We start from the raw sequence: 27,909 nt of genomic DNA, 5'->3' as shown, positions 1-27,909 counted from the left end.
CCATTTTTTGGAACATCCCCCTGTGCTCTAAAGAAAAAGGATGGAAGGATCAGATCAATAGCTGTGGGGAATTCCCTCCGGCGTCTCGTCGCAAAGGCTGCTGCGAGAACAGTTAGTGATGCAGCGGCCACCATGCTAAAGCCAAAACAGCTCGGGTTCGGCATTCCACAAGGATGTGACGCGGCAGCTCACGCAGCTCGAACTTTTGTTGCTAACATCACACACGAAAAGGCCCTGATCAAGCTAGATTTAAAAAATGCCTTCAATTTGGTGCGGAGGAACGCTGTACTCCGTGCGGTTCATAGTCATTTCCCTTCCCTCTACCCTTTTGTACATTCATGCTACAGTATAGATCTAAAGCTACTTTTTGGCGAATATGAAATTGACTCGCGAGAAGGCGTCCAACAGGGTGACCCCCTTGCTCCTCTCCTTTTCTGCTTAGTCATCAAACAAGTCACAAAGTTCTCTCCAGCGAGCTTAACATCTGGTTCTTGGATGATGGTTCCCTAGCTGGTTCCCAAGACTCCTGGAGGACATCAGAAGAATCCAGGAGCAAGGTGCAGTTTAAGGACTCAACCTGAACCCTTCTAAGTGTGAAATAATATGTTCTAACCAGAGGCATCATAGAGAGAATAGAGGGTGTTCTGCCAAATATCCATATAACTAAACCTGAAGACGGTACACTCCTAGGAGCCTCCCTGGGGTTGAAAGCCATTGATGTGGTCGTTGATAAAAAAAATCGCCGACCTTAAGAGGATGGATGGGAGGATTGAGGATATTGATGCTCATGACCCACTTAACATCTTCACCACATGTCTTTGGTTTGGTTTGGTTTGGTTGTGGGAAGAGAACCCACAACCAAACCATCGCCAGAGAAATCCTAGTAAACAACACAGAAATCATCGATAGATACAGCGATAGCAGGCGGCTTGACGTTTGCGAGGCACTACACGTTAAAAAGTCAACACCAGCAATCAACAGCCAATTAATGCACAACTATATTCTACCCACCTCAAGACTCCGCTCCAATATAGAAGCATCAAGAAATATGGACCAATAGGCTTTCTACAATCACTTCCATTCAATACCCATTGTTTCGTGTTCTGTCTTGTGTTGATGAAATTAATACCCTATTAATGCCACCTCACCCCATCCACCTCACTCAAATGTAGATATAAACAAATCGGAGATGTGTAAGTTCTATTCAGTTGTGTATGTGTAAACTAAAGTCTTTGAAAATGTAATAAGTTTTACGAAACGCGCTCAAGTGTCGCGTCAGACTAGAAATAAAAATGAATTTTGGAGAATTGATTTTTGAATTACCATCAACAGTGAAAAGAAATGTACGAAAGATAGAGAAAATTCGTGTTAGAATTATTAATCTTACTTTTTCGGTCATATTTAATATATATATATGTCGTACCAAGTAGCCAGAAAGCACTTCTCAGCCTACTATGCAAGGCCCGATTTGCCTAATAAGCCAAGTTTTACTGAAGTAATATATTTTCTCTAATTTTTTTCTTATGAAATGATAAAGCTACCCATTTCATTATGTAAGAGGTCAATTTGTTTTTATTGGAGTTAAAATTAACGTAGATATATGACCGAACCTAACCAACCCTACCTAACCTAACCTAACCTATCTTAGGTTAGGTTAGGTAGCTGAAAAAGTTAGGTAGTCGAAAAACAATTCATGAAAACTTGGCTTATTAGGCAAATCGGGCCTTGCATAGTTGGCAGAGAAGTGCGTTCTGGCTACTAGGTACGACATATATATATATATATATATATATATATATATATATATATATATATATATATATATATATATATATATATATATAACACACACACACGTATCTCTCTAAACTTCTCAAAGTGTGAGAAAGTCTCCTTAGACGTAATCGTCATAAAATGAGTATAAGCTGTCTTGCAAGGAGAGATTATATAATCACGCCTTCAGACAGCACTTTCCTCAGAACTCCTCTTGCACCAAACGTCATTGACGAGATCCTTGGAAAGAGAATCACTGACCTAAAAAGGATGGAAGATGGGATTGCCTACAGCGATGCTCTTGGTGCATTTTTTCTTTCCGCATAATGCCTATTCCTTCCAAGGCTAACCTAATTTTTGATGTGCGCAGCTTCAAACGACAGCCTAAAGCTTGAAGAGTATGACATTCTTCTATAGATGAGGTAAGAAAACGTTGTCAACCTTTCTTTCAATAACATTCTGTTCAAACAAGCCACTCTTCCAGTCAGACTCGGTGGCCTTGATGTCTGCACAGCTTTCTTAGCCCTTGATCACTTGGTCGAGGAAATTCTACAAATAATCTAAGTGACTCAGCAGGGACTCATGACCCATACTTTGCCGAATGCATCAGAAAATGAGATATCCTTGCCGCCTCGGCACTCAGATCAACCCTACCAAAAACCAACATGCAATCCAGCTGGCAACAGCCTCATCATGGATAAAGAAGATACAACTTTGCTGGAGAAAAATACCCAGTAATAGTTCCCGCCACACAGCTTCGTGTCCTGCTCATGTTTGACACAGGCACACGTCATTATTCACAGCAACTTTGTATCACAGTGGTCTTCGGTTTTGGCTGCTCCAATCCACACTCCACACAAGTGTAAAAGTGGCGGGCAGAACATGGGTTGCACGGCCCGCTCTGAAGAAAACCCATGGCATGGCACACAATGAACGAGGACATCAATAACGTCATTGCCTTACCTCTGCCAGTGTCCAGCAGAGAGAGAGCCTTCTTTTCTAATGTCCCATAATTCTACTGTCCTCACTGATAGACTGAATGGTCTGTACTGTTGTGTAACATTCCATGAAGAAATGGTAGATAACTGACTTGGGACTATATATATGTGTATCCATCTTGGCAGCCACATATGTTACCCTCTCTGCTGGTCAAACAGGTGCCATTGACATAAACAGGAAAAGAGTCAAAAGAAACAATACAGGAAAATAGACTTCCAGTACAACTTTGTTCCTAGAGGATCCGAGGCTCTTAGTATATGGGAAGAAAATACAATGAATTGGGTTCCAGGATCATCGAAGCAACAAGAGACTCTATAGCAGCAGGCTTATTTTACAGCACCTCAGTGTATCACTCCAGAGAGTTTCCTGCCCAGTCTTGGAGGAGTTTAAGACGCTCCTCCGACACCGGGAGGAAATTTACAGCTTCTTCAAAACAAACTATATTTATTTTTTGTTTGTATTTCATAACCAATGAATTTTGTAACTGTAAGTTTGTTTAATAAAGTATTTAATTATTGAAAAAGAGATGATCAAAATAGCAAATATTCATACGAATTTAGAGGAAATAGATTAGGTTTTCTCTCAATGTTCATTATTTTCTGATATACTCAAATTTGAAAACGAGAAGTAAAGCCATTTTGTGTTGAAGTTTAAACTCAAGTTTACTATAGAGAGAAATAAACAACAAATGGAATGTTGCCTTTCGTGGATATTACGATTAATAGGATTAATAAATATTTAAAGTTCAGAGTGTACAGAAAGACTAACAGTGGGTGTTCCTGTGTACATTATTGTTCTGACCATCACAATGACGTTAAAGTTAGAGGTAGTATCAGGCAACATCACCGTGAGAAGGGCACTGAGGAAAGGACAGAAGAACACACCAGTGAATCTGTCCGGTGGTATAATGTGGTTGCAGCTGGCAATCCCAATCATTATGGACGAAGAGGAGGTGGCCGCGGGAGAGAATCAGTAATAGCAACAATCCGTCTTGGTTACCCATGTTTATGGAGATTCGGAATGGAAACAACAGTTGATCAGAGGAGTTACAGAATTTGCAGGTGGAAGGAGACGGAGGGTAAGGGTGTGTGTGGGCAGGGAGGGAGGAGATGGAGGGTAAGGGTGTGTGTGGGCAGGGAGGGAGGAGATGGAGGGTAAGGGTGTGTGTGGGCAGGGAGGGAGGAGATGGAGGGTAAGGGTGTGTGTGGGCAGGGAGGGAGGAGATGGAGGGTAAGGGTGTGTGTGGGCAGGGAGGGTAAGGGTGTGTGTGGCAGGGAGGGAGGAGACGGAGGGTAAGGGTGTGTGTGGGCAGGGAGGGAGGGAGGAGACGGAGGGTAAGGGTGTGTGTGGGCAGGGAGGGAGGGAGGAGACGGAGGGTAAGGGTGTGTGTGGGCAGGGAGGGAGGGAGGAGACGGAGGGTAAGGGTGTGTGTGGGCAGGGAGGGAGGGAGGAGACGGAGGGTAAGGGTGTGTGTGGCAGGGAGGGAGGGAGGGAGGAGACGGAGGGTAGGGGTGTGTGTGGCAGGGAGGGAGGGAGGGAGGAGACGGAGGGTAGGGGTGTGTGTGGCAGGGAGGGAGGGAGGGAGGAGACGGAGGGTAGGGGTGTGTGTGGCAGGGAGGGAGGGAGGGAGGAGACGGAGGGTAAGGGTGTGAGTGTCAGGGAGGGAGGGAGGGAGGAGACGGAGGGTAGGGGTGTGAGCGTCTCTAATATATTATATATTGATCGACCAAAAATCTGTATTAATTAAACAAATGAGAATAATCAAGGAATAAAATAATATAGAACTATCAGGAAGACGCATGAAAATCTGAGTGTTTTGATTCCAAAATTGTTTGAAAATGAGAACAGGAAAATTTCGGGAGATGGGAATAGCCTTGCAGGCCGTGCAGGCCGTACATACCGTGAAGGCCGTACAGACCGTGCAGACCGTGAAGGCCGTACAGACCGTGAAGGCCGTACAGCCCGTGCAGGCCGTACAGACCGTACAGGCCGTGCAGACTGTGCAGGCCGTACAGACCGTGCAGGCCGTACAGACCGTGCAGGCCGTACAGGCCGTACATGCCGTGTAGGCCGTACAGACCGTGCAGTCCGTACAGACCGTGCAGTCCGTATAGACCGTGCAGGCCGTACAGACCATGCAGTCCGCACAGACCATGCAGGCCGGTCAGACCATGCAGTCCGTACCGACCATGCAGGCCGTACAGACCATGCAGGCCGTACAGACCATGCAGACCATGCAGGCCGTACAGACCATGCAGGCCGTACAGACCATGCAGTCCGTATAGACCGTGCAGGCCGTACAGACCGTGCAGGCCGTACAGACCATGCAGGCCGTATAGACCATGCAGTCCGCACAGACCATGCAGGCCGGTCAGACCATGCAGTCCGTACAGACCATGCAGTCCGTACAGACCATGCAGGCCGTACAGACCATGCAGACGATGCAGGCCGTACAGACCATGCAGGCCGTACAGACCATGCAGTCCGTATAGACCGTGCAGGCCGTACAGACCATGCAGGTCGTACAGACCATGCAGTCCATATAGACCGTGCAGGCCGTACAGACCATGCAGGCCGTACAGACCGTGCAGGCCGTACAGACCATGCAGGCCGTACAGACCATGCAGGCCGTACAAACCGTTCAGACCGTACAGACCATTCAGGCCGTACAGACCATGCAGGCCGTACAGACCATGCAGGCCGTACAGACCATGCAGGCCGTACAGACCATGCAGTCCGTATAGACCGTGCAGGCCGTACAGACCATGCAGGCCGTACAGACCATGCAGGCCGTACAGACCATGCAGTCCATATAGACCGTGCAGGCCGTACAGACCATGCAGGTCGTACAGACCGTGCAGGCCGTACAGACCGTGCAGGCCGTACAGGCCGTACATGCCGTGTAGGCCGTACAGACCGTGCAGTCCGTACAGACCGTGCAGTCCGTATAGACCGTGCAGGCCGTACAGACCATGCAGTCCGCACAGACCATGCAGGCCGGTCAGACCATGCAGTCCGTACAGACCATGCAGGCCGTACAGACCATGCAGGCCGTACAGACCATGCAGACCATGCAGGCCGTACAGACCATGCAGGCCGTACAGACCATGCAGTCCGTATAGACCGTGCAGGCCGTACAGACCGTGCAGGCCGTACAGACCATGCAGGCCGTATAGACCATGCAGTCCGCACAGACCATGCAGGCCGGTCAGACCATGCAGTCCGTACAGACCATGCAGTCCGTACAGACCATGCAGGCCGTACAGACCATGCAGGCCGTACAGACCATGCAGGCCGTACAGACCATGCAGTCCGTATAGACCGTGCAGGCCGTACAGACCATGCAGGCCGTACAGACCATGCAGGCCGTACAGACCATGCAGTCCATATAGACCGTGCAGGCCGTACAGACCATGCAGGCCGTACAGACCGTGCAGGCCGTACAGACCATGCAGGCCGTACAGACCATGTAGGTCGTACAAACCGTTCAGACCGTACAGACCATTCAGTCCGTACAGACCATGCAGGCCGTACAGACCATGCAGGCCGTACAGACCATGCAGGCCGTACAGACCATGCAGTCCGTATAGACCGTGCAGGCCGTACAGACCATGCAGGCCGTACAGACCATGCAGGCCGTACAGACCATGCAGTCCATATAGACCGTGCAGGCCGTACAGACCATGCAGGTCGTACAGACCGTGCAGGCCGTACAGACCATGCAGGCCGTACAGACCGTTCAGACCGTACAGACCATGCAGTCCGTACAGACCGTTCAGACCGTGCAGGCCGTACAGACCGTGCAGGCCGTACAGACCATGCAGGCCGTACAGACCTTGCAGTACGTATAGACCGTGCAGGCCGTACAGACCATGCAGGCCGTACAGACCGTGCGGTCCGTATAGACCGTGCAGGCCGTACAGACCGTACAGACCGTGCAGGCCGTACAGACCGTGCAGGCCGTACAGACCGTGCAGATCGTACAGACCATGCAGTCCGTACAGACCGTGCAGACCGTACAGACCGTGCAGGCCGTACAGACCATGCAGGCCGTACAGACCGTGCAGGCCGTACAGACCATGCAGGCCGTACAGGCCGTACAGACCGTACAGACCATGCAGGCCGTACAGACCATGCAGGCCGTACAGACCGTGCAGTCCGTACAAACCGTTCTGACCGTACAGACCATGCAGGCCGTACAGACCGTGCAGTCCGTACAAACCGTTCAGACCGTGCAGGCCGTACAGACCGTACAGATCGTGCAGGCCATACTGGTCGTGAAGGCCGTACAGACCGTACAGGTCGTACAGACCGTGCAGGCTGTACAGACCGTGCAGGCCGTACAGATCGTGCAGGCCGTACAGGTCGTGAAGGCCGTACAGACCGTACAGGTCGTGAAGGTCGTACAGATCGTGCAGGCCGTACAGGTCGTGAAGGCCGTACAGACCGTACAGGTCGTGCAGGTCGTACAGACCGTGCAGGCCGTACAGACCGTGCAGGCCGTACAGACCGTGCAGGCCGTACAGACCGTGCAGACCGTACAGACCGTACAGGCCATTGTGTTGCATAAGGGAACCCTTGCCAAAAAGAAATGTTTATTCAATGTTTTACTCACGAATTTAGTGACAGGAAATATAAAAAGCTAAATAATTAGCATGTTAACTTCCATTTTTGTGCTAACATGTTGTGTTTATTATTGAGGGGAAACAGACAGTAGCAAGACACGTGAAGATTATGATGAAATTTACCAAATCAAAAGCTAAGAATAAAAGGGATGAGTGATTAGAAATTGATAGGAAATATCAGCAGCAAATATAAATGTTTGAGAGGAACATATATAGGCTAACCCGAACACCTCAGAACTACGCATGTTGGCTGCCTTCAAAATAAACAGCATATTGTCAAGAAAAAACTTAGGCTAGAGATCAAATAACATAAAACATATAATAAAAATGTCCTTTACAGAAGCGGAAAATCATTACCTAACGGGAACAACAGGCAAGAATGGCGTTGGTTCGACGTTGATGAAGTGTATTCGGCGTTGAGTTGGCGTTTGCTCGTGGACATTGTGGCCGCTGGGTACACAGTGAGTCAATGAATAACCCATCGTGGGTCACCCCGGTACACGTCAAGGGGGGGGGGGGGGAAGCTGTGGTGTGTGGGAAGCTTTTCAGTACAGGAGCGGTAGTGGTCCTGTGCTGCAAGCTTCACCAGCTCCCAGCAATCCTAGCTGTAACACACGCTATCTTAGGCCTAATTCGGTACATATATATATGTGCTGCACTAGGCCTAGGAATATTTAAGTTTGGCTTTAAGCTGTATTTTTTCCCGTTTTCTATACAAGTAATAGTACAAAAAGTGGACCAATCGCGGCCCATCACTACATACTGGTATTTTCAACCACAAAGTTACCGTAAGTCCCATCATTTCAGGAGGATGGGGTTGCGTACGATAACATGAGGACCGTGACAGTACCCAAATGGTCCTGGGTGCCATTCGCGGGCAGGGGCGAGAAATTTTGGATACTTTTGGATGTTCACTTACATCTAAAGATTCCTGTTCACTTACAATTAAATAAGTACAGGGGAGTTAGTCAAGTGTCATGGATTGTATTCCTTCAGAAAGATGCTGTCTTATCTCGACTTGTCACTGTTCTTCGTTTGTGTTGGTATAAACAAACACAAACGATTATATATATATATATATATATATATATATATATATATATATATATATATATATATATATATATATATATATATATATATATATATATATATATATATATATATATATATGTGTGTGTGTGTGTGTATATCACAAAAATAAACACGTGATTAAGAATGTGACAATGTCAGACCACGGAGGAAAATGAAACAGGAATTTCCTTAAGTACTTTCGTATATTAAATACATCTTCAGAAGGAATCTTCTGAAGGATTCCTCAGTGAGCTTCAAACAGTACATCAAACAGTGTCATACATGTCAGATGGCAGGTAAACCGAACATCTCTATCCCCAGAGCACCACTGACACCCATCCAGGTGCCTGCGGAACCTTTCCACAGACTTATTATAGACTGTGTTGGTCCTTTACCTCGGACCAGTTCTGGTAACGCCTATATCTTAACCATCCTGTGTCCTACCACCAGATTTCCCATAGCAGTTCCAGTAAAGAACATTACGGCTGCTACGGCGGTGAAACACTTATTGAAGATCTTCACCCAGTATGGATTTCCAAGGGAGGTTCAGAGCGACTGTGGCACCAACTTCACCAGTGATCTCTTCAAGAGGACACTGGAAGAGTTCAACAGGTATTGTCCAGCCCCTATCATCCTGCTTCACAGGGTTCTCTTGAGCGTAGTCATCAGACTATTAAAGCACTCCTGAAGAAGTTTTGCAATGAAACCTCTAAGGATTGGGATAAGCAAATAGATTTAATCATGTGTATATTGAGAAGTCTTCCCAATGAGTCTCTAGGAGTATCTCTCCTTATGAGATGCTCTACGGACGTAAGTGCCGTACTCCTCTCAAAGCTTTTAAAGACTCTCTACGTGATGCCACCTTCAGTGAGCATCAGAATGTGCCCCAGTTTCTTCAAAACCTACAACACATTCTAGAGTGGGTGCATAACTTTGCTAAGGATAATCTATTGAAAGCACAGGAGAGGATGAAGACTCATTACGACCAGAACAGCAAAGTAAGGAAATTTAAACCGGGAGACTTCGTGCTTGCCTATTTCCCTATCCCAGGTTCTCCTTTGCAAAACAGGTTTTCAGGACCCTACCGCATCAAGGAGTGCAGAAACAACCACAACTACGTTCTAGAGACTCCAGATAGGCGGCGGAAGACCCAGTTGTGCCACGTCAACCTCCTGAAGCTATATAATGGTACTCCTCCCACTGTATTGATAACATATTCTTCCTTTAAAAGTCCATACATCCACAGTCAGACCTTCCCTGCCTCTCCTCCCGAAAGCACTGACACGGAGTCAGCGCTTTCCAATTCGGAAATCCTAACTGATCTTCATAACCATTTTCAGGACCATAATAGTGCTCCTTTGCCATATTCTAATCCTATTCTCACCTCGTCAGATATCACCAAGCCTTTCATCCTTCATGTCGACGCCAGTGGTACCGACATCGGGGGTGACCTAATACAACAACGAGGCAAGGAGAATATACCTGTTAGCGACCACAGCTACAAGGAACTACAGAACAATCGACAGGGAGCTACTCATCGTCCTGAACTTGCAGCACTTCAAACAATACCTGAAAAGTGCTCGGTCTACCACCATCAACACGGACCACAACACCCTACACTTCCTGCAGCAAGCCCAATTCAACACTCGACCGCTTGTACAATGGGCTTGATAACTGCAGAAATTCAACCTGGAGATCTCTACATCAAGGGGTCTGACAACATCATAGCCGACGCCCTCTCCAGAGTCTATGAAGTAGAAGCAACTCCAACTATCACTCTACCACATGAAGACGTAACATATATAGTTACGAGTATTATTGTGGGTGCCCTTTGACGGGTGAAATTGAAGGGGGAGAAGAATTAGCAATCAATTACCTGCTATAACACAGGACGTGTGATTACACGAGCATCAACTACAAGGAGTATTTGTCTGTGATCTTCCGTGTTCATATCTGGTTCTCCAGCCCAAAATCAACAATACAGATAATCTGTATTTGTTATATTTGATTTACTAACCAATGTGGTCTTAACATTGTAGTGAAAGTCTGCCAATCTATAATTTCGATTGATAGACAATATAAGTAATAAACCCCATCTTGTGTAGCAAACATTTTTGTAGGAATTTAGTATCATAAAGTCCACTTTAAATTCATGAAGTCCGCTATCAAAATAAATCAATTAACCTAAGAAATCAATTAATATAAATTAATAAATTGCTCATAAATAAATAAATCCCACGAGTCAGTTTTCCCCATAATCGGAAATAATTGATAAAAAACTCAACTCTAGGGCAAGCAAAGGTAAATTTTCCCCTTTCCCAGTATAGGGATCGTAATTATACACGAGTCAACTAATTCATGGGTCTGTGTGTGTGTGGGGTCACGACCCCAGATCATGTCACTTGTGTGAGTGATCCAGGTGGGCTGTTGACCATAATCCCCCGGACACGTGGCTAATTAGTCCCAGCAAACTAACCTAATCTTTAAACTTACAAATGGAGGAAGACCCTAGGGCGTATACCATGGCCTATAGTCAAAGCTTCAGCAATGATTTTCCTATAAGATTATAAGAGTCTTTTGCCCAGTGCAGCACTGAGTCCGCTAGTGTAGTTCGGACCTGGGGTACGAAAGTCCCGCTGCTCTAAATATAAATATAAATAAATAAATGTTTATTTAGGTAAGGTACATACATACAAGAGATTTTTACAAAGATTGGTGGACTTATAGATAGAGCTAGTACATACAATGCCTAAAGCCACAATTACGCAAAGCGTTTCGGGCATAGCTCAATGTTTTCGAGCACTTTAAATACGACCAAGAAGTATGAAATAATAATTTCGTCGGAGCAGGACAGACTGTGGGACCATAGAGAAGACCCAGGCGTCGCGGACGGCAGCCGTGGACACACATAAGCTGCCTACCATTACATACTAGAAGAGTTTACAGCAGCAGGAGCAGCGCGGGCTTCCTCCGCCCCCAGGGTGTCTGCCCGCCTGGGAGGAGGACATTGCAGCTAAGTTTTTTCTTTTTTATTTTTATTTTTTATTTTTGATTATTATTTTTTATTATTATTATATTCTACCACAAACGTGGCCAGACATTTACAATGCTAACCACATATACACATTTCCTTCTGTTCTCCATGGACAGGGTTAGAGATCTGTTAAACATATAGTTCAGGGATTTATTGAACAATCAACCACAGAAGGTGATTGTAGTGCTTTTAAAATGCAAAGCTAACCTTCATACGTAAATACATAGATATACAGATTTACGTCTGCCCTACATAAAGTGTTTGATGTGTCTTTTACAGAGTGTCATTAATGTGCATTTACAAAGGTGAAATGTAATTCTAATCAGCTTCCACATATACTTTATACACATACATATACATTCACACACACATACATACATATATACATATATCTATATAAATAAAAATGTAAATGTTCGTGTGTTCAAAATCGCTAATCTCCAAAAGTTCTTCACCGATTGCTTTGAAATTTTCACACAATGTTCCATTCGCACCCGAGCACCCGAGCACCCGAGCAGGTTTATATATACATATTATATAGATGTCACGTCTGTGACGGGAAAAAATAGTTTTTTTGAAAAAATGGTGTTTTTCATGTGAGGGAAATCTTCGAAACCTCTTTACCGATTGCTTTGAAATTTTGACACAACGTTGCATTCAAATAGGCGCGTGTTTTTATATACCTACTATATGCATGCCACACCTGTGACAGAAAAAAACAAAATTTTTTTGAAAATCAGCGCCATCTGTTGGACGTAAGAACAACACACCCTGTAATCTCCGAAAGTTATTCATCGATTGCCTTGAAATTTTGACAAAACGATCCATTCAAATACACACATGTTTTTATATACCGACTATATTGACGCCACACCTGTGATAGGTAAAATAATGTTTTTTTTTTTTTTAAACAGCGCCATCTGTTGCACATAATATTAACTCACGCTATGCTAAATATGTTACGATTCCATTTCAATGTTTCCGATTGCACTGATAAGTTGAATTTTCTTAAATTTTGATTTATTTTCATTTTGATCTAATTATTTTGGGTGACATTGCGTTGAGATTGAGCTGTGTTGTTTACCATATCGTTCATTTCGTAAATATAAGTATAAATGCCACACCTGTGACAGGTAAAAATCATTCATTTTTTTTAAGAAACAGCGCCATCTGTTGCACATAAGCGCAACAGACACTATACTAAAATTGTTACGATTCCATTTCAATGTTTCTGATTGCATTGACAAATTTAATTTTCATAGATTTCGATTGATTTTCATTTTGATTTAATATTTTTGCATGACATTGCATTGGAATTGAACTGTGTTGTTTACCATACCGTTCATTTCCTGAATATAGTATATTTTAGTGTATTTTCGTTATTTTTCATTTCGTTTTTTAACTGTTTTTTTTAATATTTCAGTGATGAGAACATGAGACCATTTGATGTTCCCAATTTTCTGATGAGCATATCAGATCGTTTGGGAATGCATTGAACTACGGAGTGGGGAATGTTGGGGAGGAAGAGGAGACGGGAGAGGGGGATGTGGGGAGGACGAGGGGACAGGGCAGTTAGGGATGGTGGGGAGGACGAGATAGGGGAATGGAGAAAGGTGGGGAGGACAAGAGGGACAGAAGAGTGGGGGTTGGTGGAAAGGACGAGGGGGTGGGTGGAATGGTAGGAAGTATGAGGGGATGGGGGATTGGGAGATGGGGGGGGGAAGAGTAGGGGGGACAGTGGAATGGGGAATGGTTAGGAGGACGAGCGGACGCTGGAGTGGGGATTGTTGGAGAGGACAAGGGACCGGAAGAAGGGAGAAATAGTGGGGAGGACAAGGGGATGGGGAGTGGAGAATTGTTGTGAGGATGAGGGGACGGAGCAGGAGGAATGGTGGGGAGGTTTGGGAGACGGGGGAAGGTTATTGTGGCTCAGCAACGCAGTGTTGCTGTGTTGCTGAGCCATAGCAACGCGTGGCCGGGTACAGCTAGTATATATATATGTATATATATATATATATATATATATATATATATATATATATATATATATATATAAATACATATATATAAATATATATATATATTTATATATATATTTATATATATATTTATATATATAAAGGCCGGACAAAAGGAAGTGATAGCCGAAGCTTCAAATAGCTTCGGCTATCACTTCCTTTTGTCCGGCCGTGATGGTCAAGTGGATTAAGGCGCCCCGTAGTTACCAGTTGCGTTACTCCTGGGAGTATGGGTTCGAGTCACTTCTGGGGTGTGAGTTTTCAGACGCATATAGTCCTGGGGACCATTCAGGCTTGTTCGCATTTGTGTTCCTCACGTGTGCCCCAAAGAATGAGGTGATTTGATAAAAGCTATGCCCAAGATTACCATCCGAGTTGCCGGCGGGGAAGTGGTTCAAATAGCTTCGGCTATCACTTCCTTTTGTCTGGCCGTGATGGTCAAGTGGATTAAGGCGCCCTGTAGTTACCAGTTGCGTTGCTCCTGGGAGTATGGGTTCGAGTCACTTCTGGGGTGTGAGTTTTCAGACATATATATATATATATATATATATATATATATATATATATATATATATATGTCGTACCTAGTAGCCAGAACGCACTTCACTTCATAGGGTGAAAGAAACTCTGCCCATTGTTTCTCGCTGGCGCTCGGAATCGAACCCGGGACCACAGGATCACAGCCCAGCGTGCTGTCCGCTCGGCCGACCTGCTCCCATAGTAGTTACAGAGTTCAAGATACCTCAGCCCAGGAGGGCGAAAGTCAGTCAATATGAGACATTCTACAATATAATGTTCAAGAGAGTGCATGTTTTCTCTTTCACAAAGTTGACACATTGTGTACTCGACATTTGAGTTTTGAGAATGCTGCCAGATACGTCTATATCCCAGGCGCTGAGGCGAGTGTGCTGTTGGTCTCCGGCTCCTGGCGAGGGGGAGCGTAGAGACTAGGCCAGTGTTGGAGAAGGGCGGAGCGTGGGAGGGCAGGAGGGCGGAGCGTGGGAGTGCAGGCGTACTGGCGGGAATAGTTGTCATCCTGTGACGTCAGGAACAATTACCTGTGGGAGCCGCGAGGTGTGAGAATCCCATCCCAGCCACAACCCGTCCCTCACTGTGTTTGTTTGATGCCCCTGACACACGTGGCTGTGGTTGTCCCTGACACACGTGGCTGTGGTTGTGGTTGTCCCTGGCACACGTGGCTGTGGTTGTGATTGTCCCCGGCACACGTGGCTGTGGTTGTCCCTGACACACGTGGTTGTGGTTGTGGTTGTCCCTGGCACACGTGACTGTGGTTGTGGTTGTCCCCGGCACACGTGGCTGTGGTTGTGATTTTCCCTGGCACACGTGACTATGGTTGTCCCTGGCACACGTGGCTGTGGTTGTGGTTGTCCCTGGCACACGTGGCTGTGGTTGTGATTTTCCCTGGCACACGTGACTATGGTTGTCCCTGGCACACGTGGCTGTGGTTGTGATTGTCCCTGGCATACGTGGCTGTGGTTGTGATTGTCCCTGGCACACGTGACTGTGGTTGTGATTGTCCCAGGCACACGTGGCTGTGGTTGTGTTTGTCCCCGGCACACGTGGCTGTGGTTGTGATTGTCCCTGGCACACGTGGCTGTGGTTGTGGTTGTCCCTGGCACACGTGGCTGTGGTTGTGATTGTCCCAGGCACACGTGGCTGTGGTTGTGGTTGTCCCTGGCACACGTGACTGTGGTTGTGATTGTCCCTGGCACACGTGGCTGTGGTTGTGGTTGTCCCTGGCACACGTGGCTGTGGTTGTGGTTGTCCCCGGCACACGTGACTGTGGTTGTGATTGTCCCTGGCACACGTGGCTGTGGTTGTGTTTGTCCCTGGCACACGTGGCTGTGGTTGTGGTTGTCCCTGGCACACGTGACTGTGGTTGTGATTGTCCCTGGCACACGTGGCTGTGGTTGTGATTGTCCCTGGCACACGTGGCTGTGGTTGTGATTGTCTCTGGCACACGTGGCTGTGGTTGTGATTGTCCCTGGCACACGTGGCTGTGGTTGTGATTGTCCCTGGCACACGTGGCTGTGGTTGTAACTGCTTTCATCATTTTCAGAATGAAAATTAACTGAATACCTTTCAGAACTTAAAAGTATTAAACGATGTTGGCCGGATTGCGTATTTTTGCCCGCGATAAAATAAGTCCCCCACTCTGTAAGCGTTTTCTTCCAACCGCAGAAATAGTCACTGCTTTCACAACAAAAGCGGTGAAGTTCTGCGAGGAAGAAAGTGTATTACCATGATTTGGAGACTAAACCGACTAAGTAGCGTGCGCGCCCATCGAGCGGGGTACTTAAAAGCGCGCCCGCGGTCTCAGCGCCTCTTGCTCGCCTCCGCCTCGCCAGATACACTACAAAACGCCCACCCTCCTCCCGGGAAACCTTGCTTCCCCGGTTTTACTTTCCAAGGGAAGACGCTAAAGCAGTTTGCTGGGGACACTTGTTCCATCTTGCAACGAATTTGTGTTACCTTGTGAGTGCTCTGACGGAACCCCCAAAGTGATAAGCCAAGAATACCAAGAATTGGAATTACCGTAAATTCATTATCATTATAACGGCTATCCATTAATTTTATTTCTGTATAATAAGTTATGGTTATTCACTAATCATTATTAGTCACCATAATTAATTCCACTTTAATTATCTATTTATTCGTTATAATGAACTATTATGCTTCTTCATTTAAGGATTATAAATTATTTAATCATTAATTATGACTATTATTATTAATTAATTATTTGTATTTAAATAATTAATTATTATTATTATAAAATAAAATAAGTCCCCCACTCTGTGAGCGTTTTCTTCCAACCGCAGAACTATTCTTTGTTCCTTACCTATCCGGCAAACATAAGATTTATACATATTTTGTAGATTTTCTAAATGAAATTGACTTACTGCATGACTTCTGTCCTTTTACTGAATGCAAATGCCATTTCAAAATTACAGAAATTTCTAGTCACTAAAATACGGTGAAAATTTTGCTAATATATGACTGTAAATGTATATACTATTAGAGCGTATTATCTTACTAAATTATCTGGGGCCTAATGAAGGCTTCTATGACGCTAGCAAAAACAAAAAACAAAAAAGTATTTCGAAATGCATATCTTATGAACGAAAACTTGTAATTAACTGTCAGCCAGTGGACGAGCCAATTACCTTACAGATAGATATATACAGATATATATTATATATATGTTATATATATATATATATATATATATATATATATATATATATATATGTCGTACCTAATAGCCAGAACGCACTTCTCAGCCTACTATTCAAGGCCCGATTTGCCTAATAAGCCAAGTTTTCATGAATTAATGTTTTTTCGTCTACCTAACCTACCTAACCTAACCTAACCTAGCTTTTTTTGGCTACCTAACCTAACCTTACCTATAAATATAGGTTAGGTTGGGTTAGGTAGGGTTGGTTAGGTTCGGTCATATATCTACGTTAATTTTAACTCCAATAAAAAAAAATTGACCTCATACATAGAGAAAAGGGTTGCTTTATCATTTCATAAGAAAAAAATTATAGTAAATATATTAATTCAGGAAAACTTGGCTTATTAGGCAAATCGGGCCATGAATAGTAGGCTGAGAAGTGAGTTCTGGCTACTAGGTACGACATATATATATATATATATATATATATATATATATATATATATATATATATATATATCGTACCTAGTAGTCAGAACGCACTTGTCAGCCTACTATGCAAGGCCCGATTTGCCTAATAAGCCAAGTTTTCATGAATTATTTGTTTTTGGACAACCTAACCTACCTAACCTAACCTAACTTTTTAAGCTATGTAACCTAACCTAACCTATAAAGATAGGTTAGGTTAGGTTAGGTAGGGTTGGTTAGGTTCGGTCTTATATCTACGTTAATTTTAACTCCAATAAAAAAAATTGACCTCATACATAATGAAATGGGTAGCTTTATCATTTCATAAGAAAAAAATTAGAGAAAATATATTAATTCAGAAAAAACTTGGCTTATTAGGCAAATCGGGCTTTGCATAGTAGGCCGAGAAGTGCGTTCTGGCTACTAGGTACGACATATATATATATATATATATATATATATATATATATATATATATATATATATATATATATATGTCGTACCTAGTAGCCAGAACTCACTTCTCAGCCTACTATTCAAGGCCCGATTTGCCTAATAAGCCAAGTTTTCCTGAATTAATATATTTACTATAATTTTTTTCTTATGAAATGATAAAGCAACCCTTTTCTCTATGTATGAGGTAAATTTTTTTTTATTGGAGTTAAAATTAACGTAGATATATGACCGAACCTAACCAACCCTACCTAACCTAACCTAACCTATATTTATAGGTAAGGTTAGGTTAGGTAGCCAAAAAAAGCTAGGTTAGGTTAGGTTAGGTAGGTTAGGTAGACGAAAAAACATTAATTCATGAAAACTTGGCTTATTAGGCAAATCGGGCCTTGAATAGTAGGCTGAGAAGTGCGTTCTGGCTACTAGGTACGACATATATATATATATATATATATATATATATATATATATATATATATATATATATATATATATATATATATATATATATATATATATATATATATATATATATATATATATATATACACACACACACTAGCTGTACCTGCTCAGCAACGCATGTGTGTTGCTGAGCAACAGTAACCCTTCCCCTGTCTCCCAGTCCTCCCTATCATTCCTTACCCCCCACCACCGTCCCCTCGTCTTCCCCACCATTCCACCATTCCCACTCCCCTGTCCCCTCGTCCTCTCCACCATTTCCTCCCTCCCCCATCCCTATGTCATCCCCCATCATCCCCCACTCTACCGTTCCCTCGTCCTCCCTACCATTTTCCGCTCCCCCATCCCCTCGTTCTCCCCACCATTCCCCACTACCTTGTCCAATGCATTCCCAAATGATCTGATGTTCCCATAAAACAATTGGGAACATCAAATGGTCTGAAGTTACCATCACTGAAATATAAGAAAAACAATTAAAAAACGAAATGAGAAACAATGAAAAAAATACAAAAAATAAACCATACTCATGAAATTAACGGGATGGTAAACATCAAAGCTCAATTCCAAAGCAATGTCACAAAATAATTATACCAAAATTAAAATAATTCGAAATCTATGAAATTCAATTTATCAATGAAATTGGAAATACTGAAATGGAATCGAAACATATTTAATATAGCGTGAGTTGCTCTTATGTACAACAGATGGTGATGTTTTTTTTTAAATCATGTTTTTACCTGTCACAGGTGTTGCATCTATATTTATAATCACAAAATGAATGGTATGATAAACAACACACCTCAGTTCCTATGCAATGTCACATAAAATAATTAAATCAAAATGAAAATGAAAATGTATGAAAATTTAATTTGTCATTGCAATCGAAAACATTGAAATGAAATCGTAACATATTTAGTATAGCATGTGTGGCTCTTACGTGCAACAGATGGCGCTGTTTCTTAAAAAAAAAATGTTTTTACTTGTCACAGGTGTGGCATCTATACTTATACTTACAAAATGAATGGTATGGTAAACAACAGAGCTCAGTTCCATCACAATGTCACACAAAATAATTAAAAAAAAATATATAAATCAAAATCTATGAAAATTAAATTTATCAATGCAATCGGAAACATTGAAATGGAATTCGTAACGTATTTAGTATAGCATCTGTGTTGCTATTACGTGCAACAGATGGCGCTGTTTTTGAAAAAGCATGTTTTTACCTGTCACAGGTGTGGCATCTATATAGTAGGTATATAAAAACACACGCATATTCGAATGGAACGTTGTGTCCGAATTTTAAAGCAATGGGTGAAGAGCTTTGGGAGATTGCAGTATGTGTTGCTCTTACGTCCAACAGATGGCACTGTTTTTTTTTTTTTTTAAAAGCATGTTTTTTTTCCTATCACAGGTAAAGCAAGCATATAGCAGGGATATAAAAACACGCATCTATTCGAATGCAACGTCGTTTCAAAATTTCAAAGCAATCGGTAAAGAGGTTTCAACAAATTCTCTCACATGATAAAACACATGAAAAACACAGTTTAAAAAAAAAAGCATGGTTTTCCTGTCACAGACATGACATCAATATAGTATGTACATAAAAACCTGTTCAGATGTGAATAGTGTGAATGGAACGTTGTGTGAAAATTTCAAAGCAATCGGCGAAGAACTTTTGGAGATTAGCAATTTTGAACAAACTAACATTTCCATTTTTATTTATAGATAATGTTTTGGGTAAAATGCTTCTGGTTTCTGGTTTCTGGTAATAAAACCCCCTATGACTTTTCTTTATAACAATATAAACAGAAAGTGGCAGGATTAATGGGTAAAAATGTGGTGGTGATGGGGCGGGTGTTGATGGGGTCGGTGGTGATAGGGTGGGTGGTGATTGGGTGGGTGTTGATGGGGCGGGTGTTGATGGAGTCGGTGGTGATAGGGTGGGTGGTGATAGGGTGGGTGGTGATGGGGTGGGTGGTGATGGGGTGAGTGGTGATGGGGTGGGTGGTGATGGGGCGGGTGGTGATGGGGCGGGTTGTAGTAACCCTCAACTGTTTCTCTTCCCTACTCCAATCAACACCCCAGCTCAACACTACTTGCAGCTCAGTACGACCCTCACTGAACTACAGCTAATTATTAAACTGAAATATTAAATGGGGGAGAGAGCAAGAATGAAAAAGGTTATGAATTTAATTATGACTAAATTAGACTTACACATACTCGACTGCCACCACCTTCTCCCTGACATACCTGAATGTGTCTAAATTACTGAACTCCCAGGAAGGAAGGAACTCAATAATCATGGGAACTCAAGGCATACGAATATTGGTAAATAAATCTTGGGAATTAATTTATACAAATTTTACTTTACTTATTGAGGATTTAGGGGTAATTCTAATATCCCTGAAATGGAGAAGAACACAGAGGGATTTCCAGTACCGCACATAAAAAACATATATAACAAATTACACAGCATTAATAAACCAAAGGGGGAATTAACTAAATACCACTAAATCAAATATTCACTTTATTGAAACAGGCACGTATATTTAAACCATATGAACATATATCCAACTCTAATATAACATCCTAAAGGCATGATATACCGATTATACATTAAATACTCATGTTGCATTATACCTGCAATCTGGCCAAGATGTTGATGGCTGCCCTCAGGTCACCTGACCTATACTCCAGTCAGCCCTAAGGCACACTAAGGAATATTTTTTTCTAAAACTCTCTCAGTGGAACAGGCTCCTTCCCCTCTAAGTTTTCCTAAGTCCAATTAAGCCCCGCCTTTCGGCGCCTAAGCCAATGAGTATAAAAACTTGCTCTAGGTCTGAGGGCCCAGCCAATGGGACGTCTGGCACTACCTTGGGAGCCTCCGCCCACTAGGCCTCTTTGTCTTCCACCAATCAAGGCTCCTGGCTAGGCTGTAGGCCTGTCCTTAAGGTTCTGTTTCCCTTGACAGAAATCTTCAACGTTCCCACGCCCACATCCCTGGAACCTGGCGCCCGAGGCCCAAGACGCTGGTTGTAGGCCGAGTTTATGGCACCGAGGCGAAATTTGAGACTACGGTTGATAGCCCTGAGCGGACTGCTGCTCGAATTCGTCACTGGTCATGGCGAAGGCAGGGGGCAGCCCGTCCTCCAAACAAAGATCCAAAAGTGATTCCATGCACCCGCCAAACCCCCTGTTTATGAATGAAAAGCGGTTTACACACGACTCACAACTGCTGATATTCGAACATATCCGGAACATATGCTTCACTGACGAATTTTGTTCGAATCACAATGCTATAAATGCTTCACCCACGCACTAAAAATAGAAATAATCGCCAACAGAACCTAAACACCTAACCTAACCTAACCTATGCCTATATATGCACAATATGTTAATATATTATAATATTAATTTATACATGAGAATATTCCCGTTTTGAATGAACAGCATGTAAAAATTTATGAATGCGTCTGTGGGGTCGACCGCTGAATGTAATGGACTTGAGTAGAGGACGGGTTGCAGGGGGAAGAGGGGAACGATTGGAGGGTGGGGGAAGGGTAGGATTGAGGATTGGAAGTTCAGTAAAGGGATTGGAAGAGGAAGACATATGGCCTGAGACGGTTGGACAATGTCCCTTGCCTACACTCAATGGGTTTATGACCGAAGGTGGTCAACAAGGGAGGGAAGGGGAACAAAGGAAGGAAAGACGAGTGAGGGAAGGGGAAGGGAGGGGAGAAAGGGGAAGGGGAAGGGGAGAGCGATGATCTGCACAGATCGTTAAAGGGTTGTGATGGGGTGGGTGGTGATGGGGTGAGTGGTGATGGGGTGAGTGGTGATGGGGTGAGTGGTGATGGGGTGGGTGGTGATGGGGTGGGTGGTGATGGGGTGAGTGGTGATGGGGTGAGTGGTGATGGGGTGGGTGGTGATGGGGTGAGTGGTGATGGGGTGGGTGGTGATGGGGTGAGTGGTGATGGGGTGGGTGGTGATGGGGCGGGTGGTGATGGGGTGAGTGGTGATGGGGTGGGTTGTGATGGGGTGGGTGGTGATGGGGTGAGTGGTGATGGGGTGGGTGGTGATGGGGTGAGTGGTGATGGGGTGGGTGGTGATGGGGTGAGTGGTGATGGGATGGGTGGTGATGGGGTGAGTGGTGGGTGGTGATGGGGTGAGTGGTGATGGGGTGGGTGGTGATGGGGAGGGTGGTGATGGGGTGGGTGATGATGGGGTGAGTGGTGATGGGGTGGGTGGTGATGGGGTGGGTGGTGATGGGGTGAGTGGTGATGGGGTGAGTGGTGATGGGGTGAGTGGTGATGGGGTGGGTGGTGATGGGGCGGGTGGTGATGGGGTGGGTGGTGATGGGGGGAGTGGTGATGGGGTGGGTGGTGATGGGGTGAGTGGTGATGGGGTGGGTGGTGATGGGGTGAGTGGTGGGTGGTGATGGGGTGAGTGGTGATGGGGTGGGTGGTGATGGGGCGGGTGGTGATGGGGTGGGTGGTGATGGGGTGAGTGGTGATGGGGTGGGTGGTGATGGGGTGAGTGGTGATGGGGTGGGTGGTGATGGGGTGGGTGGTGATGGGGTGGGTGGTGATGGGGTGGGTGGTGATGGGGTGAGTGGTGATGGGGTGGGGGGTGGTGGGGCGGGTGGTGATGAGGTGGGTGGTGATGGGGTGGGTGGTGATGGGGTGAGTGGTGATGGGGTGGGGGGTGATGGGGTGGGTGGTGATGGGGTGGGTGGTGATGGGGTGGGTGGTGATGGGGTGAATGGTGATGGGGTGGGTGGTGATGGGGTGGGTGGTGATGGGGTGGGTGGTGATGGGGCAGGTGGTGATGGGGCGAGTGGTGATGGGGTGGGCGGTGATGGGGTGGGTGGTGATAGGGTGGGTGGTGATGGGGCTGGTTGTGATGGGGTGAGTGGTGATGGGGTGGGTGGTGATGGGGTGGGTGATGATGGGGTGGGTGGTGATGGGGCGAGTGTTGATGGTGCAGGTGGTGATGGGGCAGGTGGTGATGGTGCAGGTGGTGATGGGGCAGGTGGTGATAGGGCAGGTGGTGATGGGGCAGGTGGTGATGGGGCAGGTGGTGATAGGGTGGGTGGTGATGGGGCGAGTGTTGATGGGGAGCGTGGTGATGTAACACCATAAAGGTGTTTTGTATTTAATATATACATTGAGATACATGAGTCACAGACAAGATTTTGAGAGGCGCCATTCTGTCGGCCTGAAAGTCACACCTCTAGAGTATTAATGACCACCAAGTGAGCAAGGTCAGGTCATGTGAAGTTGACCTTGTTTCTGCTAAGCTCATAATTGCAGGCAGCTAGCCAGGGGTGAGGGGTGTCCTTCAAACAAGCCGCTAGTTAAGATGTGGCCTGATAGATGGCCTGGGGCTATATACTTGTGGGCGGAGCTTAGTTCCTAGGTTACCAATAAAAACCCAGGGAGCTGTAGATTCGGGAGCAATAGGAGAACAGCAGAGCAGAGCAGAGAACAGCAGCCAGTCAGGCTGTCCGGCTGGGTGAGGACTCTGCCTGTCAACCCCCTTCACCTCCTCTCTATCCAAGTTAGGCCCAGTCCTCGGTGAGTTGAACATTAAGGTGACTTAGTCGTGTTCAAAGTGTTGTGTGATGATCAGGGGCAGACGGCTGTAGTGGTCTCGAATTCTTGTGTAATGACTCACTTTGTGTATTAATCTTGAACAATAAATTTGAATTGCTTGAATGATGATACTTATCATGTTAAATATATATTTGATTCACTTACTTTTTAATCTGATTTTAATTCTGTTCCTATAGCTGGGATTTTTGGATATAATATGCAAACTAGAGTGTAGGGTATTTTTGAATTATTGACAAAAAAAGAATCTTGCATGGAACTAGATACATGGTACAGATGAAACATACTAATATTGACCTTTTGATAACATCTTTGTGAATTTTGTTTTGTGATGGGTGGGTGGTGATGGGGTGGGTGGTGACGTGGTGGGTGGTGATGGGATGGGTGGTGATGGGGTGGGTGGTGATGGGGTGGGTGGTGATGGGGCAGGTGGTGATTGGGTGGGTGGTGATGGGGCAGGTGGTGATGGGGTGGGTGGTGATGGGGCAGGTGGTGATTGGGTGGGTGGTGATGGGGCAGGTGGTGATGGGGTGGGTGGTGATGGGGTGGGTGGTGATGGGACGGGTGGTGATAGGGCAGGTGGTGATGGGGTGGGTGGTGAAGGCGCCGGGTGGTGATGGGGCGAGTTGTGATGTGATGGGTGGTGATGGGGTGGGTGGTGATGGGGCAGGTGGTGATGGAGTGGGTAGTGATGGGTCGGGTGTAGATAGGGTGAGTGGTGATGGGGCAGGTGGTGATGGGGTGGGTGGTGATGGGGTGAATGGTGATGGGGTGGGTGGTGATGGGGCAGGTGGTGATGGGGTGGGTGGTGATGGTGCGGGTAGTGATGGGGTGGGTGGTGATGGGGCAGGTGGTGATGGGGTGGGTGGTGATGGGGTGGATGGTGATGGTGCGGGTGATGATGGGGTGGGTGGTGATGGGGAGGATGGTGATGGGGCAGGTGGTGATGGAGTGGGTGGTGATGGTGCGGGTGATGATGGGGTGGGTGGTGATGGTGTGGGTGGAGATGGAGTGGGTGATGGGGCGGGTGGTGATGGGGCGGGTGGTGATAGGGCGGGTGGTGATGGGGTGGGTGATGGGGCAGGTGGTGATGGGGCGGGTGGTGATGGGGTGGGTGATGAGGCGGGTGGTGATGGGGCGGGTGGTGATAGGGCGGGTGGTGATGGGATGGGTGATGGGGTGAGTCATGTCGTCCACAAGACGTTACAACGAAGCTCGATTTCTGTTTGTTGAACCCACACATTATTAGATTGGGATGAATTAGCTTAGATTAACCTGCTATAGGCTCGGATGGGTGAGGTTGGGTGAGGATATGGGAGAGGATGGGTGAGATTGGGTGAGGATGGGTGAGGTTGGGTGAGTGTGAGTAAGGTTGGGTGTGGTTGGATGAAGATGGGTGAGGTTGAGTAAGGTTGGGTGAGGATGAGTGAGGTTGGGTGGGGTTGGGTGAGGTTGAGTAAGGTTGGGTAAGGTTGGGTGAGGTTGGGTGAGGTTGGGTAAGGTTGCGTGAGGTTGGGTAAGGTTGGGTGAGGTTGGGTGAGGTTGGGTAAGGTTGGGTGAGGTTGGGTGAGGTTGGGTGAGGTTGGGTAAGGTTGCGTGAGGTTGGGTAAGGTTGGGTGAGGATGAGTGAGGTTGGGTGAGGTTGGGTGAGGTTAGGTGAGGATGGGTGATGATGGGTAAGGATGGGTATGAATGGGTTGCTTCCATGACCAGTGCACGAGCGGTGTTGTTCACGACGTGTCGTGTGACCGAGGTCATCACCACACTAAGCATTATATACATCACATTTAACTTTAAAACTTTTCTGAAATTCCAAACTTGTACACAGAAGTTTCTTGCTCCTGTGAAGAGGAGGCGGAGGAGGAGTCGGGCTCTCCTGTCCCTCACACTGGACCACCTGGTGTTGCTCAGTGTCTGTGTTACATAACTTATGAAATACTTGTCTAGGTGTACTGGGGGGGGGGGGGGGGGGGGTTGAGCTTCGGCTCCTTGGCCCCGTCTCTGTGTATACACCTTACAGAGACACAAGGTCAGGTATATCTGTCATTTCTTGTCCAGGCTTCTGAACTAGACTGGAAGCCCCACAGGGGGTGCCAACGAGGCTGCAACATATCAACGGTACAACCTAATTGGTCGTTATGGTAACCAACGTTAAAAATGCAACCTTTTATGAAAAGTAACGCCTCACAAATATAGAAGTGTTCTATTACTAGGACTCGACGGGTTGAGTGGGTTGCTTGGGTGCGTATACCTGTCTTGTTGGGTTAGTAGGTCAGGTTATTACGGAGTGGCACATCAAGAGGCCACCAGTGAGCACCCCACACTGAAGGTGAGTCTCCCCCAAGGCACTACCACCAAGGACGACCACCAAGGACGACCACCAAGGACGACCACCAAGGACGACCACCAAGGACGACCACCAAGGCACTACCACCAAGGACGACCACCAAGGACGACCACCAAAGACGACCACCAAGGACGACCACCAAGGACGACCACCAAGGACGACCACCAAGGACGACCACCAAGGACGACCACCAAGGACGACCACCAAGGACGACCACCAAGGACGACCACCAAGGACGACCACCAAGGACGACCACCAAGGACGACCACCAAGGCACTACCACCAAGGCACTACCACCAAGGACGACCACCAAGGACGACCACCAAGGACGACCACCAAGGACGACCACCAAGGACGACCACCAAGGACGACCACCAAGGACGACCACCAAGGACGACCACCAAGGACGACCACCAAGGCACTACCACCAAGGACGACCACCAAGGACGACCACCAAAGACGACCACCAAGGACGACCACCAAGGACGACCACCAAGGACGATCACCAAGGACGACCACCAAGGACGACCACCAAGGACGACCACCTAGGCACTACCACCAAGGACGACCACCAAGGACGACCACCAAGGACGACCACCAAGGACGACCACCAAGGACGACCACCAAGGACGACCACCAAGGACGACCACCAAGGACGACCACCAAGGCACTACCACCAAGGACGACCACCAAGGACGACCACCAAGGACGACCACCAAGGACGACCACCAAGGACGACCACCAAGGACGACCACCAAGGACGACCACCAAGGACGACCACCAAGGACGACCACCAAGGACGACCACCAAGGACGACCACCAAGGACGACCACCAAGGACGACCACCAAGGCACTACCACCAAGGACGACCACCAAGGACGACCACCAAGGACGACCACCAAGGACGACCACCAAGGACGACCACCAAGGACGACCACCAAGGACGACCACCAAGGACGACCACCAAGGACGACCACCAAGGACGACCACCAAGGACGACCACCAAGGACGACCACCAAGGACGACCACCAAGGCACTACCACCAAGGCACTACCACCAAGGACGACCACCAAGGACGACCACCAAGGACGACCACCAAGGACGACCACCAAGGACGACCACCAAGGACGACCACCAAGGACGACCACCAAGGACGACCACCAAGGACGACCACCAAGGACGACCACCAAGGCACTACCACCAAGGACGACCACCAAGGACGACCACCAAAGACGACCACCAAGGACGACCACCAAGGACGACCACCAAGGACGATCACCAAGGACGACCACCAAGGACGACCACCAAGGACGACCACCTAGGCACTACCACCAAGGACGACCACCAAGGACGACCACCAAGGACGACCACCAAGGACGACCACCAAGGACGACCACCAAGGACGACCACCAAGGACGACCACCAAGGACGACCACCAAGGCACTACCACCAAGGACGACCACCAAGGACGACCACCAAGGACGACCACCAAGGACGACCACCAAGGCACTACCACCAAGGACGACCACTAGCTGTCACTTGAATGCGAATCTAAATTTAGAATTCAGATCAGAGACCTGTGGAGGAGGAGGTATCGACCTTGAGGCCGTAGATACTAACACTATTATACAATATTTAGCGGCCCCAAGTATACATCAGTGTGTCAGTATACTAAGAATAATGCCGCGTACTCTCGCGGTGTCTTAATTTACCGGATACCGCGCGATATTACTCCAGCCGGTAACCTCCAGAATCGCCAATAATTCTGGACAGGAAAATTTATTATATATACCTTTTTTAGGTATTTTGATATTGATATCTTTCATATATTAACTTTCTTTCAAC

At 46.3% G+C, this 27,909-nt stretch overlaps 2 protein-coding genes across 2 annotated transcripts; one reads left to right on the top strand and one right to left on the bottom strand.

Annotated features, from left to right (window-relative positions):
• Positions 1-4,559: 4,559 nt before the first annotated feature.
• LOC123763115 (collagen alpha-2(IV) chain-like) lies at positions 4,560-7,340 on the bottom strand. Its single transcript, XM_045750065.2, has one exon. It carries the CDS (start codon positions 7,338-7,340, stop codon positions 4,560-4,562), a length of 2,781 nt encoding a protein of 926 aa, XP_045606021.2.
• Positions 7,341-10,132: 2,792 nt separating this feature from the next.
• Positions 10,133-27,607, top strand: LOC123763116 (uncharacterized protein DKFZp434B061-like). The gene is made up of 2 exons (XM_069302337.1): positions 10,133-10,264; positions 26,063-27,607. Exons 1-2 carry the CDS (start codon positions 10,133-10,135, stop codon positions 27,605-27,607), a joined length of 1,677 nt encoding a protein of 558 aa, XP_069158438.1.
• Positions 27,608-27,909: the final 302 nt, after the last annotated feature.

This window comes from Procambarus clarkii, chromosome 47 (genome assembly GCF_040958095.1).
Source record: "Procambarus clarkii isolate CNS0578487 chromosome 47, FALCON_Pclarkii_2.0, whole genome shotgun sequence".
Taxonomy (NCBI): domain Eukaryota; kingdom Metazoa; phylum Arthropoda; class Malacostraca; order Decapoda; family Cambaridae; genus Procambarus; species Procambarus clarkii.
This window is presented reverse-complemented; position numbering and strand designations above follow the sequence as displayed.